Source organism: Eschrichtius robustus, chromosome 14, assembly GCF_028021215.1.
Source record: "Eschrichtius robustus isolate mEscRob2 chromosome 14, mEscRob2.pri, whole genome shotgun sequence".
Taxonomy (NCBI): domain Eukaryota; kingdom Metazoa; phylum Chordata; class Mammalia; order Artiodactyla; family Eschrichtiidae; genus Eschrichtius; species Eschrichtius robustus.
Window position 1 is genome coordinate 1,059,516 of NC_090837.1, and position 17,905 is coordinate 1,077,420.

General features: G+C 49.4%; 1 protein-coding gene across 11 annotated transcripts in view; it reads right to left on the bottom strand.

Moving 5' to 3' along the window:
* Positions 1 to 17,905, bottom strand: part of EP400 (E1A binding protein p400) — a 120,737-nt gene that overhangs the window by 63,369 nt on the left and 39,463 nt on the right. For all 11 annotated transcript variants that reach the window (XM_068562232.1, XM_068562231.1, XM_068562235.1 and 8 more), the window contains 10 exons: positions 17,574 to 17,867; positions 16,798 to 16,983; positions 14,713 to 14,853; positions 13,827 to 13,905; positions 13,076 to 13,125; positions 12,668 to 12,725; positions 11,722 to 11,811; positions 7,424 to 7,531; positions 6,294 to 6,484; positions 5,875 to 6,052 (listed from right to left, as the gene is read on the bottom strand). In XM_068562232.1, coding sequence (XP_068418333.1) covers positions 5,875 to 6,052; positions 6,294 to 6,484; positions 7,424 to 7,531; positions 11,722 to 11,811; positions 12,668 to 12,725; positions 13,076 to 13,125; positions 13,827 to 13,905; positions 14,713 to 14,853; positions 16,798 to 16,983; positions 17,574 to 17,867 — 1,375 coding nt within the window. The remainder of the gene's footprint in view (positions 1 to 5,874; positions 6,053 to 6,293; positions 6,485 to 7,423; positions 7,532 to 11,721; positions 11,812 to 12,667; positions 12,726 to 13,075; positions 13,126 to 13,826; positions 13,906 to 14,712; positions 14,854 to 16,797; positions 16,984 to 17,573; positions 17,868 to 17,905) is intronic.

Consider the following 17,905-nt stretch of genomic DNA (forward strand, 5'->3'; position numbering starts at 1 on the left):
AGATGCAAAAATCCTCAACAAAATACTAGCAAACAGAATCCAACAACACATTAAAAGGATCATACACCACGATCAAGTGGGATTTATCCCAGGGATGCAAGGATTCTTCAATATACGCAAATCAATCAATGTGATACACCATATTAACAAATTGAAGAAGAAAAACCATATGGTCATCTCAATAGATGCAGAAAAAGCTTTTGACAAAATTCAACACCCATTTATGATAAAAACTCTCCAGAAAGTGGGCATAGAGGGAACCTACCTCAACATAATAAAGGCCATATATGACAAACCCACAGCAAACATCATTCTCAATGGTGAAAAACTGAAAGCATTTCCTCTAAGATCAGGAACGAGACAAGGATGTCCACTCGCACCACTATTATTCAACATAGTTCTGGAAGTCTTAGCCACGGCAATCAGAGAAGAAAAAGAAATAAAAGGAATACAAATTCGAAAAGAAGAAGTAAAACTGTCACTGTTTGCGGATGACATGATATTATACATAGAGAATCCTAAAACTGCCACCAGAAAACTGCTACAGCTAATTAATGAATATGGTAAAGTTGCAGGATACAAAATTAATGCACAGAAATCTCTTGCATTCCTATACACTAATGATGAAAAATATGAAAGAGAAATTATGGAAACACTCCCATTTACCATTGCAACAAAAAGAATAAAATACCTAGGAATAAACCTACCGAGGGAGACAAAAGACCTGTATGCAGAAAACTGTAAGACACTGATGAAAGAAATGAAAGATGATACCAACAGATGGAGAGATATACCATGTTCTTGGATTGGAAGAATCAACATTGTGAAAATGACTATACTACCCAAAGCAATCTACAGATTCAATGCGATCCCTATCAAATTACCAATGGCATTTTTTACGGAGCTAGAACAAATCATCTTAAAATTTGTATGGAGACACAAAAGACCCCGAATAGCCAAAGCAGTCTTGAGGGAAAAAAACGGAGCTGGAGGAATCAGACTCCCTGACTTCAGACTATACTACAAAGCTACAGTAATCAAGACAATATGGTACTGGCACAAAAACAGAAACATAGATCAATGGAACAAGATAGAAAGCCCAGAGATTAACCCACGCACCTATGGTCAACTAATCTATGACAAAGGAGGCAAAGATATACAATGGAGAAAAGACTGTCTCTTCAATAAGTGGTGCTGGGAAAACTGGACAGCTACATGTAAAAGAATGAAATTAGAATACTCCCTAACACCATACACAAAAATAAACTCAAAATGGATTCGAGACCTAAATGTAAGACCGGACACTATAAAACTCTTAGAGGAAAACATAGGAAGAACACTCTTTGACATAAATCACAGCAAGATCTTTTTTGATCCACCTCCTAGAGTAATGGAAATAAAAACAAAAATAAACAAATGGGACCTAATGAAACTTCAAAGCTTTTGCACAGCAAAGGAAACCATAAACAAGACGAAAAGACAACCCTCAGAATGGGAGAAAATATTTGCAAATGAATCAACAGACAAAGGATTAATCTCCAAAATATATAAACAGCGCATTCAGCTCAATATTAAAGAAACAAACACCCCAATCCAAAAATGGGCAGAAGACCTAAATAGACATTTCTCCAAAGAAGACATACAGACGGCCACGAAGCACATGAAAAGATGCTCAACATCACTAATTATTAGAGAAATGCAAATCAAAACTACAATGAGGTATCACCTCACACCAGTTAGAATGGGCATCATCAGAAAATCTACAAACAACAAATGCTGGAGAGGGTGTGGAGAAAAGGGAACCCTCTTGCACTGTTGGTGGGAATGTAAATTGATACAGCCACCATGGAGAACAGTATGGAGGTTCCTTAAACAACTAAAAATAGAATTACCATATGACCCAGCAATCCCACTACTGGGCATATACCCAGAGAAAACCGTAATTCAAAAAGACACATGCACCCGAATGTTCATTGCGGCACTATTTACAATAGCCAGGTCATGGAAGCAACCTAAATGCCCATCAACAGACGAATGGATAAAGAAGTTGTGGTACATATATACAATGGAATATTACTCAGCCATAAAAAGGAACGAAATTGAGTCATTTGTTGAGACGTGGATGGATCTAGAGACTGTCATACAGAGTGAAGTAAGTCAGAAAGAGAAAAACAAATATCGTATATTAACGCATGTATGTGGAACCTAGAAAAATGGTACAGATGAGCCAGTTTGCAGGGCAGAGGTTGAGACACAGATGTAGAGAACGGACATATGGACACCAAGGGGGGAAAACTGCGGTGGGGTGGGGATGGTGTTGTGCTGAATTGGGCGATTGGGATTGACATGTATACACTGATGTGTATAAGATTGATGCCTAATAAGAACCTGCAGTATAAAAAAACAAACAAACAAAACAACTAATACTAAACTTTCATTGGGTTATTTGTATGGAAATATGTTAATATAAATGTTTCAGACATTACATGAAATTTCTAAAAATCTTACATGTTCTGGTATAATGTTATAAGTCATAATCCTAGTTATTACCTTAAAATGTATATCTCAGAAATAACTAATTTTCTTGTCAACTGCATTGTTATGAACTTTCATCAAATTTTTAACTGTGGTCATTTTTAAGTCTTTTGTCATTTACAGACAGTTCTGTGTGTACTCTGATGCTTTTGCAAATATGTTCCTGTAAAAGGGTTTCATCTTTAAGAAATTCATGGAGAAGACTCTGACAAGTACAGGTTTCTGGTAACTGACTGTACTGCTGAACTGAATGAATAAGCATTTTCAGAACTCTAATGAAAAACTGATGAACTCATAAAAGTGCTAACAAAAGATCAAGATAAAAAAAAAATTAATTACATGGGACTGAGTGAACTGATGAGGATGAGTATAATTTTTGTGACTTTCTGTCTGAATTAAAAAAAAAAAAATCCAACAAGGACTCAGAGGCAAAGAATATACAAATCAATTTTCACTGCAAAGTAAAGGAGCTGTTACAGTGGAGGATTACTGGACTGAATGTCAATATTATGACATAGTATGAGTGTGTTTCATGTTTGGTAATTGCAATCATTGTTGCTTTTGTTGTGGTCATCCATGTACAATGCTTGGTGTCAGTCTATTTATCTCTGGTAAAAATAAAATACAGTGTGTGTGTGTGGAAAAAAAAAAAAAATCGACAAGCAGTAAGGATTTACTATAGCACAGGGAACTATATTCAATATCTTGTAATAACCTATAATGGGAAATAACCTGAAAAATATATATGTAACACTGAATCACTTTGCTGTACACCTGGAACTAACACAATAATATAAATCAACTATACTTCAATTAAAAAAAAAAACCACCTAAGAGGAAAATGAACAAGGGAGTGAACAGAAATTCTACAAAGGATGGGACTTCCCTGGCGGTCCAGTGGTCAGGACTCCGTGCCTCCACTGCGGAGGGCCTGGGTTCGATCCCTGGTCAGGGAACTAAGATCCCACAAGCTGCGCGGCGCAGCCAAAAAAAAAAAAAAGAAAAAGAAAAAAGAAATTTCACAAAGGGAAAAATACAAGCAGACGATAAACTCTTTGAAGGGCATGACCTCGTGAGTAGGGAAATGCAAATCAACCCCAGGTGCCTTTCCCTCTCCAGTGAAAAACAAGTTTGTTTTTTTCACTAGCATTTAGCACATTGTTCCATTTCTAGAGAGGAGGGGCACGTGTCTATATATGTGTTTGTGAGCATGTCTGTTGACACTTGGGTGAAGCACGGCAGGACACACACCAGACTGCCCCGAGGGGTCACCGCTGGGGATGGAAGCAGGAGGACAGCTACAGACTGCTGGTTGTTTTACTTTACAAAGGAAAAAGTGGCGAGTTTGTGAGGGATCTCAGCTGCGAGCTTCCCAGAACACCCCCACTCAGAGTCTCCTGGAGCGAGTCCCCTGCCCCTGGGGAACCGGTCAGCTCCAGTTCTACGGCTCCACAGTGAGGAGCCGCCCAAGGACACCGGGCCCCAGGGGGTGGGGGCAGACAGGGGAGCCAGGCGGGCCCCACTCGGCCCGTCCTGTGCGGAAGCGGAGCGGGCAGCACACGCCCGCCCGCCCTTCCTTCGGGCCCCCCGGACCTGCCAGGCACCCGCCTCTCCCCCAGGGCGGCAAGCTTCCCGACAGCTGGCCCTCTGAGTCTGTTCCCAGCACCAAGGAGGCCCAGTGACCCCTCCGACACCGGCACTAACACAGACCTCTAACCAGGAAGAGCCAGACCCTGCGCAGCCTGCAAGGCCCTCACCTGGCCGGCCGGCGGCCTTCCTGGCTCTGTGCCCTCTGGCCTCCGCACCAGCCTCAGCACTGTCCCGTGGACACACCGGCAACCCCTTCAGCCTCTGCACCCACCACCCCACCTTCCCAAGCCCCCCGATCCCGGTGGCCACGGCTTTCTCAGGCCTCTGCTCACAGGCTGTGCCGGGCACGCCGTACACAGTGGAAACGTGCTGCTCCCCACGTGCTGAATCCTTATTCGCTGCACCCGCTGTGAGCCTCCTCGGTGGGGGGGGGGCTTTGTTCTGCTCACAGCTGCACCCCCGGTGCCAACAACAGTGCCTGGAACCAGGTAGGTGCTAGGTAAGCACCTACGGAATGAATAACTGATCCATTCGTTTGTTCAACCGATGAAATAAAATCCCCTACTTTTGAAACTGTACACTGCTTCCAATTTCTTACTATTATAAATACAATAATGAACACTTTTTTCAACTAAACAATAAAATAGTAAGACAAGGTAGCTCTTCTATCTTGAGATAACTATATATATAAAAACTCATTTTAAAGTACTACATTGGACACTTCACAGTACTGGGTCAAAAACAAACATATTAGCACAAGGAAGTAAGGCCCCAAAGTTGATCCATCTGTACTAAAAGTAAGATCAAGTAAGCTTTCAAAACCAAGGGCAAAGAAGAGTTATTTACTAAAGACGCTAAGGTAACTGTGAAAGAATTTAGAGGGGCCGGGGAGGAAGAAACGGCCCCAGGGCTGAAGGAATCTCCATCCAGCCTACTCAGGGTCCCAACTCCCCCTTAACTCAAGGGGCCCCTCCCTGCTACTAAAGCTCTGACACGGAGATGAAGGCGATGGCCTGTGCTTCCTCAGGAGCTGGCTAAGTGCTGGAGCGTGAGGTTCCGTGCCCCCCCACCCCCCGCAGGTGCTACGGGACACTCCCCTTGCGAGAGGAAGCCTACAAGCCCGTCCCGTGTCAGAGACACGCACACAGGCTCGCCCACAGCCCCACGGCACAGGCGGGGAGCAGGCAGGCGCCAGGCCCACAGCCAAGCGGAGGGCACGGCCTGCTGCGGAGTGCGGGCACTCCGTCCCTCTGCTGCTGCACAGACGCCGAGCCCTCACGGGGCTCCAGGGGTGGCGGGATCCAGCAGAGAGACAGGAGGGCCCGCGCCACAGCACAGGGAGGACGCCGATGGGCCTCGGCAGGGCGACCAATCACGCCACGGGGGACGCGCACCCGCCGGCCCACGGGCAGCCCGAGGGGAGAGCCCGGCTGCGAGGACTCATGCCGACGTGAAGTGGCGCAGAGGCCCTGCCGCCTGGAGTCACAAGTCCCCAGTCACACAGCCTGCTGGGTCTTACATTACGTTAGACTTTGAAAAACGGTGAGTTACTCGACCTAGTGTTTGTCGTGAACGAGTGCTTTGTTTGTTCCAGTGATGAGTGCCTCTGAGCCCAGTTCTCTGAGTCTGGACCAGAGCACGGAACAAAGGAGCAGAGAATAAAGGCCTCTCCCCACCCTCACGCCAGATGCACCGCCTACGGTTCAGTTTCAGCAAATACGAACTGTTCAAAGAACAACAAGCTCTTACCTTCGTTACAGGCTAGGTGGGCAAAAAAAGCAATGATCTGCACTGTTTTGCCAAGCCCAGCCTCATCGGCCAACACGCCATTGAGGCTCTTCCGGTAGAGCCTGGCCAGCCACTCCAGGCCAATCTTCTGGTAATCTCTGAGGGCGCCGTACAGAAGCGCCGGCGCGCTCACCTTCACCTGCAGGGGCAGACGGGCCCAACAGGCACATCTCAGAACAGCCATTACAACTGCTGCCAGATCAGTCATATGATAAGCCTACTGGAAAGCCACAAAGGTGATTTACAGATAACAGAAAGAGAAAGATCCTTAATTGCTTTTCCTGACAACCTCTGCCGTTGGGATAAAGAGCTCATTTGGAAGGAGGAAGCTTTTCCCCTTAACAGAGACGCCATCCCTCACACAGGGCACAGCGGCTCACCGCGGTGCTGATCCGAGCACTGCCCTTGGGCAGGATGGCTTCGGCCACAGCGGTCACTTCCGCGATGTCCTTTGTGTGAGGCTTCCCGACAACCACTCTCTCTGTGGCTTTAAACTGGTCCATGATGAACAGCGAGTCGATGAGAACCACATCCTTCCGGCTCTCTCGGTCACCTGAGCAGTCTTCCATGTCTGTGATCAATGGAAAAACGGGATTTGCGAGGTTTGAGAGGCTGTGATAGTATTATGAGGCCACTTAACATGACAAAAAAAAGAGAGAGAAGAGAAAAAAGAAAAGGAGTCGCTAGAACCCAAACACTTCAAAGACAGAATTGAGCAGCAAACTTTTGTTTTTAATCCACTTTAGATAGTTAACAATGTATCCAGATAAACAGGTCCAAACTCTTACGGAGTTTGTAGGACCACTCTGGAAGACCCTTGGGTGAAATTGGAAAATGTCTGTGTAGCACCAGGAGCTAGTATCACCCAGAGATTTACGGCCATCTGAGGGTTTAGTGACTGCCCTCCACCACCAAGAAAGGAAGAATCAGAAGCATCATAGTTTGGGCAAGCAAGGGGGCCACCAACCCCTCCTCGAGTCCTGCTGCAGCGTGGGGTCCAGCAAGCCCTGGCCTCCCCGCAGAATCTTCTGGGCCCCTCCCCTGCTGCCCCCCGCAGGCAGCCATGTCTACGGACCAGAACAGGGGGGATGAAAACAAGAACACGTGGACTCTTCCGGGCGTAGTCTGTGTGCCTCCTTGGAACGCCCAATAAAAGTCAAGTAAAGTCCTTAAAGTGGGTGTGTTAAATTAAACAAACACAGCACAGCCTGGATAAACGATAAAACCTCGGCCCATAAAATTTGTATGAATCTGGAGAAGAGTATTTCTACATTGTTCACAACTTGATCAAGTACTCTGATAATTATGCCAAGTTAACCAATAAAAAAAAAAAAGCACAGAATTTAATGAAACTATTAATATAAACTTTCATGTTACATATATTTTCAACTTTTTATCAGACTGAAAGAAGTGAAGGTAATTCTTAAACTCTGTTTTAAGCACCCTTCCTCTGTGAAGTATTTTGGCTTTTGTTTTCAAAGCTGAATTCTTCAAAGATGTTAAAACAGACCTTCGTCTTCACTTGTCTCTTCACTGTCAGGTTTAGGGTGGGGCCACTGGAAATTCGGCAGAAAGGCACCTTCATACAACTTCATCAAATCAATTAAGGGCAATTCAGCTGGAAAGGATTGTAGGAAGAAAGATTATTTTACACCAATAGTGTCAGCTGGGAAGAAAACACCGTCAGGAGAAGGGCCCTTTCATACACAGTTGACCTTGAACAACTCGGGGGTTAGGGGTGCCGACCCTGCAGTGGAAAACCCGCGTGTAACTTAGTCTGCTCTCCGTGTACGAGGTTCCTCCACACCCGACCAACCGTGGACCGTGTACCACTGTAGTGTTTACTATCGGAAAAAATCCACGTGTAAGTAAGCGGACCTGCGCCGTTCACACCCGTGTTGTTCAGGGGTCAAATGTGTATTCCTTTTCCTGGCTTTAAAGTAATTCCTTGGGAAATGTATATATTTTCTAAAAGCACATTTATTTTTTTCCAAAAGCTAATAATGATTGCCCATTACTGATACAAGATATATGACATTTTCTTTATAAAGATGAGAATCTTTGAAATGAAGAAACTCAACTTTTATTCATACGGGAACAAATATTCCTGAAACAATCTTAATATATGCACAGTAAAATCTATAGATTACTAAACGAAAATATAAAAACACCACTGACAGAAATAATCGGTGGAGATGATACATATCAATACAAAACGTCAAGTAAAAGTCAAAAATAAAACAGAAACTGCTCAAAAAAGACGATAAAATATTGTTACAGACTTTTTTGTATGAGGAGCTCACCCTAACTGATCAAACAGCCCGCCACACTAAAGCCCAATGGGCGAGGGGCATGGAGCTGTTGCACACGCGAAATACGCTAAAGGGCTCATAGAGTATCTCTTTAACCGAGCATCTCCAGAAACCAGTGCACAACGTATCCCCCGTTGCATGGCAACCGCCTTAAAACCGTAATGCTGGACGAGTATGATGACTCAAACGGTCTCAGCACTGCGGGTGATGGTATAAGCAGGCTTAACTTTTCTGGGAACCAGTATGCAAAGCTGAAGAGCTTTAAATTTCATGCCCTCTGACGTCACTACTTCCCACTCCATGGGTCTGTCCAGGGGAGTAATCGGAAACTTGGACCCAGGTTTGTATTCAAACACAGTTCCACAGGGTGTTATATGTAACAAGGCAACGGACGCTGTGAGCTGTGTACCTGTGATACGTAAGCCTTTCTGCATGTACACCGTACGTCAATAAAATCTGTGGTCAAAATAACAAACGCCACAGAGAAGTACCCCAAAAGAACAGTACTGAGGGCTCTCTTCGTTTAAGACGTATAATCCAGTGACTTCATTTGCTCGTGATTTACGCCATTCGTCATAGGGGGCTGACAGGCAGGCAACTGATAAAGCGAAGTAAGACCAGTCGTGGAAGGGACGGAGGTGGCGGGTGTATGGGTGTTCGCAATAAGGTTCTTCAACTTTTCTGTTTGTCTGCGTGTTTCCGTAACAAAATGCAGGGAAATGTACATACACATCATACAATGGCTATCAAAGCAGGAAAAAAAACCCAGCAGAAACAACTGAAAAACTACCTCAATAATAAGATAATTCAGTAAGGTGCCTTGGAACAAACTTAACTCACAGGAATCAACAGCCTTCACACATATAAACCAGTTTGAAGATCTAATGGGAGAGAAGATTCTATTTAGACAGAAAGTATTTCTGTACTTCTTTAGATGGAAAGTATTTAAATACTTAGAATTAAGGTTTTAAAAAATTCACAACATCTACATAAAGAAAGTGCTGAAAGGTTCATGAGGGGCACGAGAGGAGACCCAACCAGGAAGAGGCACCCCGGTGAATGGACGAAGATGTGCCCCCGGCGACACGGTTCCCCGCGGTCACAGCCTGGTCAGTTCCCCCGAGTGGCCAGGGCTAACCAGGGTGATCGCCTGTTGTGGGGACACCAGCCACTGCACCACCCCGTCCTGAGGACGCTCGAAAGCCACCCGGAGAAGTCCCCGTGTAGGGGGACTGGGCTCGCCTGCCAACAACCACCCACCCGGCCAGCTAGGGGGCCAGCTGGGGTGGACCGGAGGCTGGGCCTGCTGACGGCCGCATCTCCATGAGACCCGAGCCAGAAGCACCCGGCCGGGCTGCTCCCAATTCCTGCCCTACAGGAAGGGGTAGAGTAGCTGAGGCTCCAAGTTAACACAGACTCTACCAAGTCAGGGATGCACACAAGAATCAGAAAGGCCTGCAACAAGAACGCAAGACAAGGTGTAGCTCAAAGGCTAAGAGAAGAGATAAAACAGAACACGGGATTTGAACCAAGCAGTCATGACCAACCACCACAAACTACTGCCTTTCCGGGTGAAAATGTCCCTCTCAAATCAAGAACAAGCCAAACGCCGGGAAACTCCCTGGCGGTCCAGTAGTCAGGACTCCATGCTTTCACTGCTGAGGGCCCGGGTGCAATCCCTGGTCGGGGAACTAAAGATCCTACAAGCTGTGTGGCGCATCCAAAAAAAAAGAACAAGCCAAAGGTGCCCACTATCAGCACCTCTATTTCTACACTTTATTGCAAGGAACGGTAATAGAAGGACCAGGATTATAAAGAAAAAACTGTTATTCTTCAGAGATGAAGAGGTTGTATACACACAAGTAACGCGAGAATTTAGCAGAGCTGCTGGATTTAAGATCAGTAAATAAAAATCAACTGCATTTCTACAGACCAGCAACAAATTAAAACGTAATCTTAAAAAAAATACCATTGATTACAACTTCAAAAAATATAATACACCTAGAAATAAATCTAATAAAAATATGCAACCATAAAATGTTAGTGGAAGCTATTTAAGGAGATCTAAGTAAACGGAGAGGCTACTTTGATCATAGGTTGGAAAAGCTCTTCATAGAGATGCAATTCTCACCAAACACCCACTAATTCAACCACATTCGAATCAAAATACCCAACCAGTTTTTCTCTGAAACTTGATAAACTGATTCTGAGTTGTATCTGAAATAGGCCCAAATTAGTCAAAACTCTCCTAAAAAAGAATAAGGCAGAAGGACTGACCTAGCTAGGCCTCAAGAATTATTATAAAGCTAGAGTAATCAAGGGAGTGTGGTACTGGTACAAACTGACCAGTAAAACAATGAAGGTCCCAGAAAGAGCCGCGCGTATCAGGAAAACGTGACTAACATGTGAGCTGGCACTGAGCACCACTGAGGAAGGATGCCCTTTTCAAATGGCACGGGGAGAGTCAGTTAACCATTTGGGGAAAAAAAAAGAAACTGCACTCTTATTTCACACTAGGGACAAAAGTGATTCTTGGTGCGTTACAAACATCGAGACGAGCGTAAAACAAAAATTTTTAGACCACACACAAAGACATCCTTTTGATCCTGAGGTTAAAAAAAATTTCCTTTAAACAACACGGACAAACTCAACTACACTAAAATTAAGAACACCTGTTCCTCAAAAGGCACCATAAAGAGAAGACCCACCCCAGACTGGAAAAAGGTCACTACGACACACGTCACCGACAAGGAAACGTGTCCAGAACACAGGAAGAACACCCAGAGTCAGTACAGAAAAGAAAACCCAAAACCAAGTGGGCGAGGACAGCGGTGAGAAGACACTGCGCCTCGGGGGTCACGCTCCCCCACCACAGGCAGACAACACCAGGGGCTCCTGGGACGCCGGGGCCTGGCCCACCACTCCAACCACGGCGGGGCACCGCCCCGTGTGCGCACGCCCCGCAAGCTGGCCCCCCTGCTCTGAGCACAGACGCTCGAGCACGTGTGCACAGGACACACGAGACTGCTGCAGGCAGCGCCGCCTGTGAGGACGAATGCAGGGAAACCACCGAACTGCCCACCAAGAGCACAACCGCTAAGCCGTGACACGTGCACACGCAGACCGCCGTCCAGCCGTGGGCACTGACTCTGTAGCAACACACCTCCACGGGGACGACACTTGGGAACAGAACTGAGAAAAGGCAGCGGGTGAGCCTCCAGAGTGATTCCATTTATAGCAAGTTCCAAGACCCAAACAAAGCGGGACGTTCAGGATTCACGCAGGGGGAGGGGGAAGCTGCGTGGAAGGAATGATAAACCCGAGATCCAGGCCGCAGTCGCCCCCTGGGGCGAGGGCAGAGGCAGAATGGCGCTCTCCCCGACACTGGGCAGCGTGGCTGCTTACACCGCACGCAACCTATTGCGGTTTTCATATCTCACGTGTGTGTCTTAATAAATGTTTAACAGGGCATTCTAGTAAGCGACTCGGAGCCTACCTTCTTTGGCTAAATTCAATAGCTCTGTTTGGTGATCCACAGCCCCCTCAATCGCTTCTTCCTCTTCAATCGTCTCCTCCTCATCTTCCACTGAAACGGTCACCGTCACATGTCAGCGAGAGAGGCTCCACGGCACCTTCCGTGCAATTACTCACGGAACGCTACAAGGCTCCAAAACTGTCATGCACAGCCGTTAGAGAAGTTAAAACTCAGTCCTAATTTCTCAGGTTAAATCTGGAAGTGATAGTTTATTAAGTAAGCAACAAACCAGGGACCACCCTTTATACTTTCTCTTCCATTTCACAGTGTGAAACAGAGGCTGGTTTTCACCACATGACAGACCTACTCGGGCCAAACCAGGGAGCGATGTGAACTCCCTGTCCACCTGCAGAGCCCTCTACGGAAAGACCCACAAGCACGTTGTTTGGTGTCACTACGAATTCGTCATCGCCCATTTCAGAGGCCCCAGCCCCTGCCCAGCTGAGGATTCCCCGAGCTCAGCTCCCGTCCGGCAGCTTCAGCCCAGCAACCCCACGGCCGGCTCCTGGTGGCTAAGAGTCCACCAGCACCCATGGCAGAGCCCCACCACCCTCGGGCCACCTCTCCATCTGAGCTGAGCCCTCACCACGGCAGGCCTTCTCTCTCGCAGACTCCTGCCCCCAACACGCACCGCCTCTCCTCCCGACCGACAAAAAGCACACGTGCACACACGCACGCACGCACGCACGCACACGGTCCGACACCTTCCCTCCTCCACAATCCAACTCCTCGTCTCTTCACTGCAAAGCCCCGCCCTCCACCAAGGCCCCCGGCCCCCAGGAGCATAAGCCGCTGAGCCACCGGACTCTTCGGTCCAGGCGGTACTCGACGCCCTGAGCACCGAGCGAGCTCTCCAGTGGCGCTTTCAGAGAGCCCTGCACACAGCCAAAGCGCCAGGGGGACAGACCTTCATCATCGGTTAAAGACGTGCTTGCTTTTCTTTTTCTTCCAGGTATCCCCGAATCCTGTGACACAGAACACAAATCGTTAAGCGTGAGATCTGAAAACACAGAATGAGAACCCAAAGCAGAACTGTCTACTCCACATGCACCGGGAGGACCTGGGAGGGCCCGTGCCAGGCGTGTCCACGGCAGACACCGGCAAGGCGGGGAGGAGGCTGCGGGGAAGCAAGACGAAATCCACGCCTGCTCTTCCCAAACCACCGAGGCGACACCCAGGTGAGCCTAAGGCTGGAAACAACCAGCTGTAGGCCCGAGGGGGACTGCTCCCCAGCGAGAGAGAGAACGCTATTCATGCCTACGACTTCCTGCAGACAGACATCCCTCGCACAGCGACGCGACAGCCCCGAACTCACCACAAAGTTTTCCCGTAACGCATCAAGCCCTGTAGGTCTCGACTCTTTACCTAAAGAGACAGGTAACGTGATTCGCTTTCACTAAGGCTGTGGAGCAGGTGACGCTCCTCACACGACCAAGGGCACCTCTGCCCGCCCCCCGAGGGGGGGAGGTGAGGAGAGGAGAGGACAGGACAGCAAGGCGGGCCCCACCTCCCCTCTGCGACGCAGGGCGGCACAGCCACACCGCCACGCCCGCTCTCGGCTTCAGCAAGAACCTAGAGTCTCCAAGCTGGCAAAGCTTCTCTTTCATGATCTGCATAATCTTAGAGCTCCGTGACTTTCAACAGGAACCACCTCCTTCACCTCAGTTTCCTCATCAATAAAAGAGAGGACTCCTCCCCGTCCCCTCCCCAGGTTTCCAGTGACGGGGTAGCTACTGCTGACACCGCGGGGGCAGCACGACGGCCAGACACGGGGACCACGGCGGGGCGGGGGGCAAAGCCAGGGGGAGTTCACCTCACTCTCCGGGGACACAGGGGACAGGCTCAGAACCTCAGCCCTGAGAGCCCCCCCGAGTTGGCCACCCTGGGGCTTACTGACTCATACTAGCGAGTCTCAGAAGAACTGAAATGCCAGGGCCAGGTTGCTGAGTAAACGGCCTCGCTGCGGAGGCTCCGCGGGAAGCCGCGATGCCACAAGGCGACGGTGAGCAGAGAATCGAGCAAACGCAACCCGCAAAAGGGGAAGGTTTTTTAAAAAGTAATCATACCTTTCCGGGAAACTTTCTGGAAATTTAAAGCCTTTTTCCTTTTTTCTTCTAATTCTACTTGTAGTTTTATTTCCACAACCTAAATGCAAAGAGTTAAATAAATAAGCATGTTACTAAGAATGTATATTATAAAAGTTGTATACAGGAAAACATTAAAACTCACACATGGAGACCAAAAGCACAGCTGTCCCAACCCCATTTCAGATCAGAGCTGACCCTTGAACAACGTGGATTTGAACTGTGCAGGTCCACTGGTGCTCAGTTTTTTCCAGTAGTAAATCCTACAGAGATGCGTGCTCTGCGGCTGGCTACACCCGCAGCCGCGGAACCACAGAGGCAGACGGCAGACGATGAGCCGCGTGCAGATTTTCAGCTGCACGCGGGGCTGGCAGCCCTAACCCCCCACGCTGCTCAGAGAGAAATGTTCAGTGTGGTACTCTTTCATTATTTTGTGTCAACTGCATCCTGCCCGAATTCTGTCAGACGGTAAGAAGAGAATTTTTATGAAAAGGAAGCAAGAGACAGAGCAGCCACTCTGGAACTAAGCAGCCTTTAGTGACCTGCGCCAATACTAAACAGAACGACCTGACGGGCCCCTCAGGAAGGCTCACAGACACCACAGAGAGCGCAGGCCACGGCTGACGGGGATTTCGATGCACAAAGAGAAACACAGAGGCAGAACCAGGTCTCCTGATGAGGGAACAGCCCAGAGGCGCCCAGGCGGTGCGGGCACCCAGGTGGTGCGGGCACCCGCCTTTCCGAACGATACCGCAGGCTCTACCTGTGGGATTTCCCCATCAAACAGGCAGGCAGGGCTCAGAAGGCAGCCTCACCAACCCCAACACAGTCTATGCTCCCAGGAGCCCATCAAAATTTCAGAATTTACCTGTTCAATATTTGACCAAAAATATTCTATTTCTCTAGCAGTTGACGCAGCTATTCGTCTCAATCGGTTCTGTTCTTCTCTCCTTCCCCTTTCCTCCCGAAGCTTCTTCTCTTCATGATGACGCACTACAGTTCTGACAAGCTAGTAAATAAAAGTCCAAGAATTTTATGTTGTGCTCTGTGTCATGCTATCAGAAAACATACATAACATTTCTTTAAAATCTTCTCAGCCCGTAACTACATATAATCCACAGAGAGACACACCCTCACCTGCTCTAAGGGCGCATGGGAGAAATGCTGATTCCAGTGAAAACCACCCCCAACGGTCTGCTTGACTTTCCTACAAGTGTTATTTTACCAAATACACATATTTTTCTCCAAAATGGAATATCATACTGTGCTACAATCTTCCTTTCCCCCTTTAATATATGAGTAACATCTTTCCATCAATCAACACAGATCAAAATCATTTTTAATGCGTATCATTTCCACTGTGTGAATGCAGCAAAATTTAACTCCTAGGTATGAAAAAAGTTGGGTTGGGATAATTCACATTTTTTAAGGCTTTTGCTTTAAACTGCCAAACCACTTTCCAGAATTTCTACTCTTTACATCCTCACCAGCAGTACCTCCAAAAGGTGCAGAGATGTAACTCAGAAATGGACACATCCTGAGCCCCGAGCGCAGCGGAGCTGCCAGCCCCTCAGTTCTGGGATGACCCCGAAGTGGCTTCCCACCACAGGACTCCCAGGGCCTTGTCCTGGTCAGTGCACACCCCTTGCACAAAGCCTCCTGCTCCCGGGGGTGGAGGGATGGCACGAGGAGAGGCAGCACGCAGCCACGGCTCCCGGCGCAGCGGCCTCGCAGCCCGGCTCCTCAGCGTCCATCCACACCCCTCGTCCCCTGGCCACTGCCCTGTCCAGCCCTGCGTCCACATGCTCAGGACCATCAACGTTCGTGAAAAAGGAAATGTTTAAGGAGCGATCTGGTTTTTTTCTTAAATACACATGAATCTGATTAAAGACCCTTTACACTCAGACCCTGCTGTTACCCCCTTGGTCTCGGCTTCTCTCTACCAAAACCACATGGGGAAAGCGAGGGGGAGAAGTCAGAGGAGGGAGGCGGACAGGCAAGGCACACAGGACCAACCCCCAGTCCTGAGAGTACAGGAAATGTGAAGGCAGCATCCAGGTCCCGAGGAATAAAGACACGCAGTGACGGAGGGAGAAGCAGCTGGGCCTGGAGCTACGTACACGTACGCAAGGACAGCGGCTCTGCGCTCTGGGACCCAAGAGCCCTAGGAATCGGTCACTTTCCACACGGCCAGCTTTAGCAGTAGCCTCTCCTAGAGGTCCTACCCCGGGCTGGGTGCCCACTTTGGGAGCAGAGAGAAGGAAATAAACTCTGAGCCAGAACTGGAGAGAAGCTGGACCGGAAGGCTGCGGGCAGCCAGAAGGCCGGGACGAGCGTCTGAGCTGCTGGCCAGCCGACTGGCCTCTTCCCCCTTCCTGCTTTCAGCCTGGATCTGGGGGGCCGCAGGCATCCTCACGCCAACTGCCAGGCAAAACTGGCCAGAAGAAGAAGCCAAATCCCAGGACAGAACTGCAGCGGGAGAGCCGTGTCTGCTCCCAGCAGCCCACGCTACAGCGCTGGGGACACAGCCCTCAGAAATGAAGCAGCACAGCAGTTACTTTCTAAATAGCAGCAAAACGTTCTCCAGCTACATCCTAAGTCAAGAAACCCTTTAGAGGGACTCCCCTGGTGGCCCAGTGCTTAAGAATCTGCCTTCCAATGCAGGGGACCCAGGTTCGATCCCTGGTCGGGGAACTAAGATCCCACACGCCGTGGGGAAGCTAAGCCCGCGCACCTCAACTAGAGAGCCCACGCGCCGCCAACTACAGAGCCTACGCGCTCTGGAGCCTGTGTGCCACAACTAGAGAGCCAACACAGCCAAATAAATAAATATTTAAAAAGAAAAAGAAACCGTTTAGAAAGTGGAGCTGGGAGACCTCCGTCCGCACACTTTAAGCCCCTGGCGCTGCGTGATGACCCCTGGGCACCACGGCGGCCTGTGTCTCAAACCCACCTTCTTGGCAGCAGCCACCTTCCACCGCCTCTCCTGGGCGAAGTCTGCGGCCATCCACTGCATCTCCTCCAGCAGGCAGTCCCAGTGCGATCTGGGCCGCGGCGCCTCCTGCAGCTTGGGCAGCCGCCTGAGGGACCACAGGCCTTCTTTCCTTAAATCTGCTATCCGCTGATGGATCTGGTTCTCCTGCAAGGAGCACGGGGGTGGAAGACGTCCAGCACAGTTTCAGCGCAAGCCACTGATGCACACCCCAGTCAGTGTGACTCTGCTACGTGCAAGTCTCAGCAACAAAGAAGAGTTGCTGAACAAGGCTCTACGAGAGGGCAGAGGCAAAGGCGTGCGACCCCCCAGGAGCCCCGTCCTGGAAACCCGGGACAGAGCTCCCAGATCAGTGCTCACGGCGGAGCCCTTACAAATAACTGCTCAGTCGCCCAGCAAACAGCAAGCGCTCACTAGGTGCAGGCCGTGAGCTGCACTGGCCCGGGCAGCCTCCCGAGGGCTCTGAGCTCTCAGCCTGCACCCCACGCCCCCCTCCCCCTGACTGCTGATACCAGCACAGAAGAGACCTTCTCCACACCAGTCTAGCTGCCCCTCCGGCAGGACAGGGCCAACTACGCAGTTTTAATCTTGGTTTCTCCGGATCACAAACCTTACTATCAGGTGTTCCGTCTTACACTACTGCCCCCTTAGAAAGTGAAAGCACACGCGTTCCACAGGCTGGAGGATACGGTACGCTCTCCTTGAGCACTTTCAAGAGCTTCTTTAGGTGCACTTACCAGCGCTATCTGTTCTGCCAGCTTGTCCTGAGAGCCGTCGTGGGGCGCGGCGGCATTCTGAGCAGGACTCTGTGGTTTCGGGGGCGCCGACACAGCTGCCCCCGGGGAGCGGGCGATGACCGGAGACAGCGACTTGGCTGCCGGGGAGGGTCTGTTCACTGGGGAGGCCCGTGCAGGCGAAGGCCCCGGGCCTGAGCCACCGGCGGGGGCACCGGTCGAGGCAGAGGAGGCGGAGGGCAGGGGCCGCGGGCAGGGCTGGGCGGGGTCCACGGGCGGTCTGGGCGGCGCCGCCGTCTGGCAGGGAAAACAGGGCTCAGCACCGTGCCCGGGAC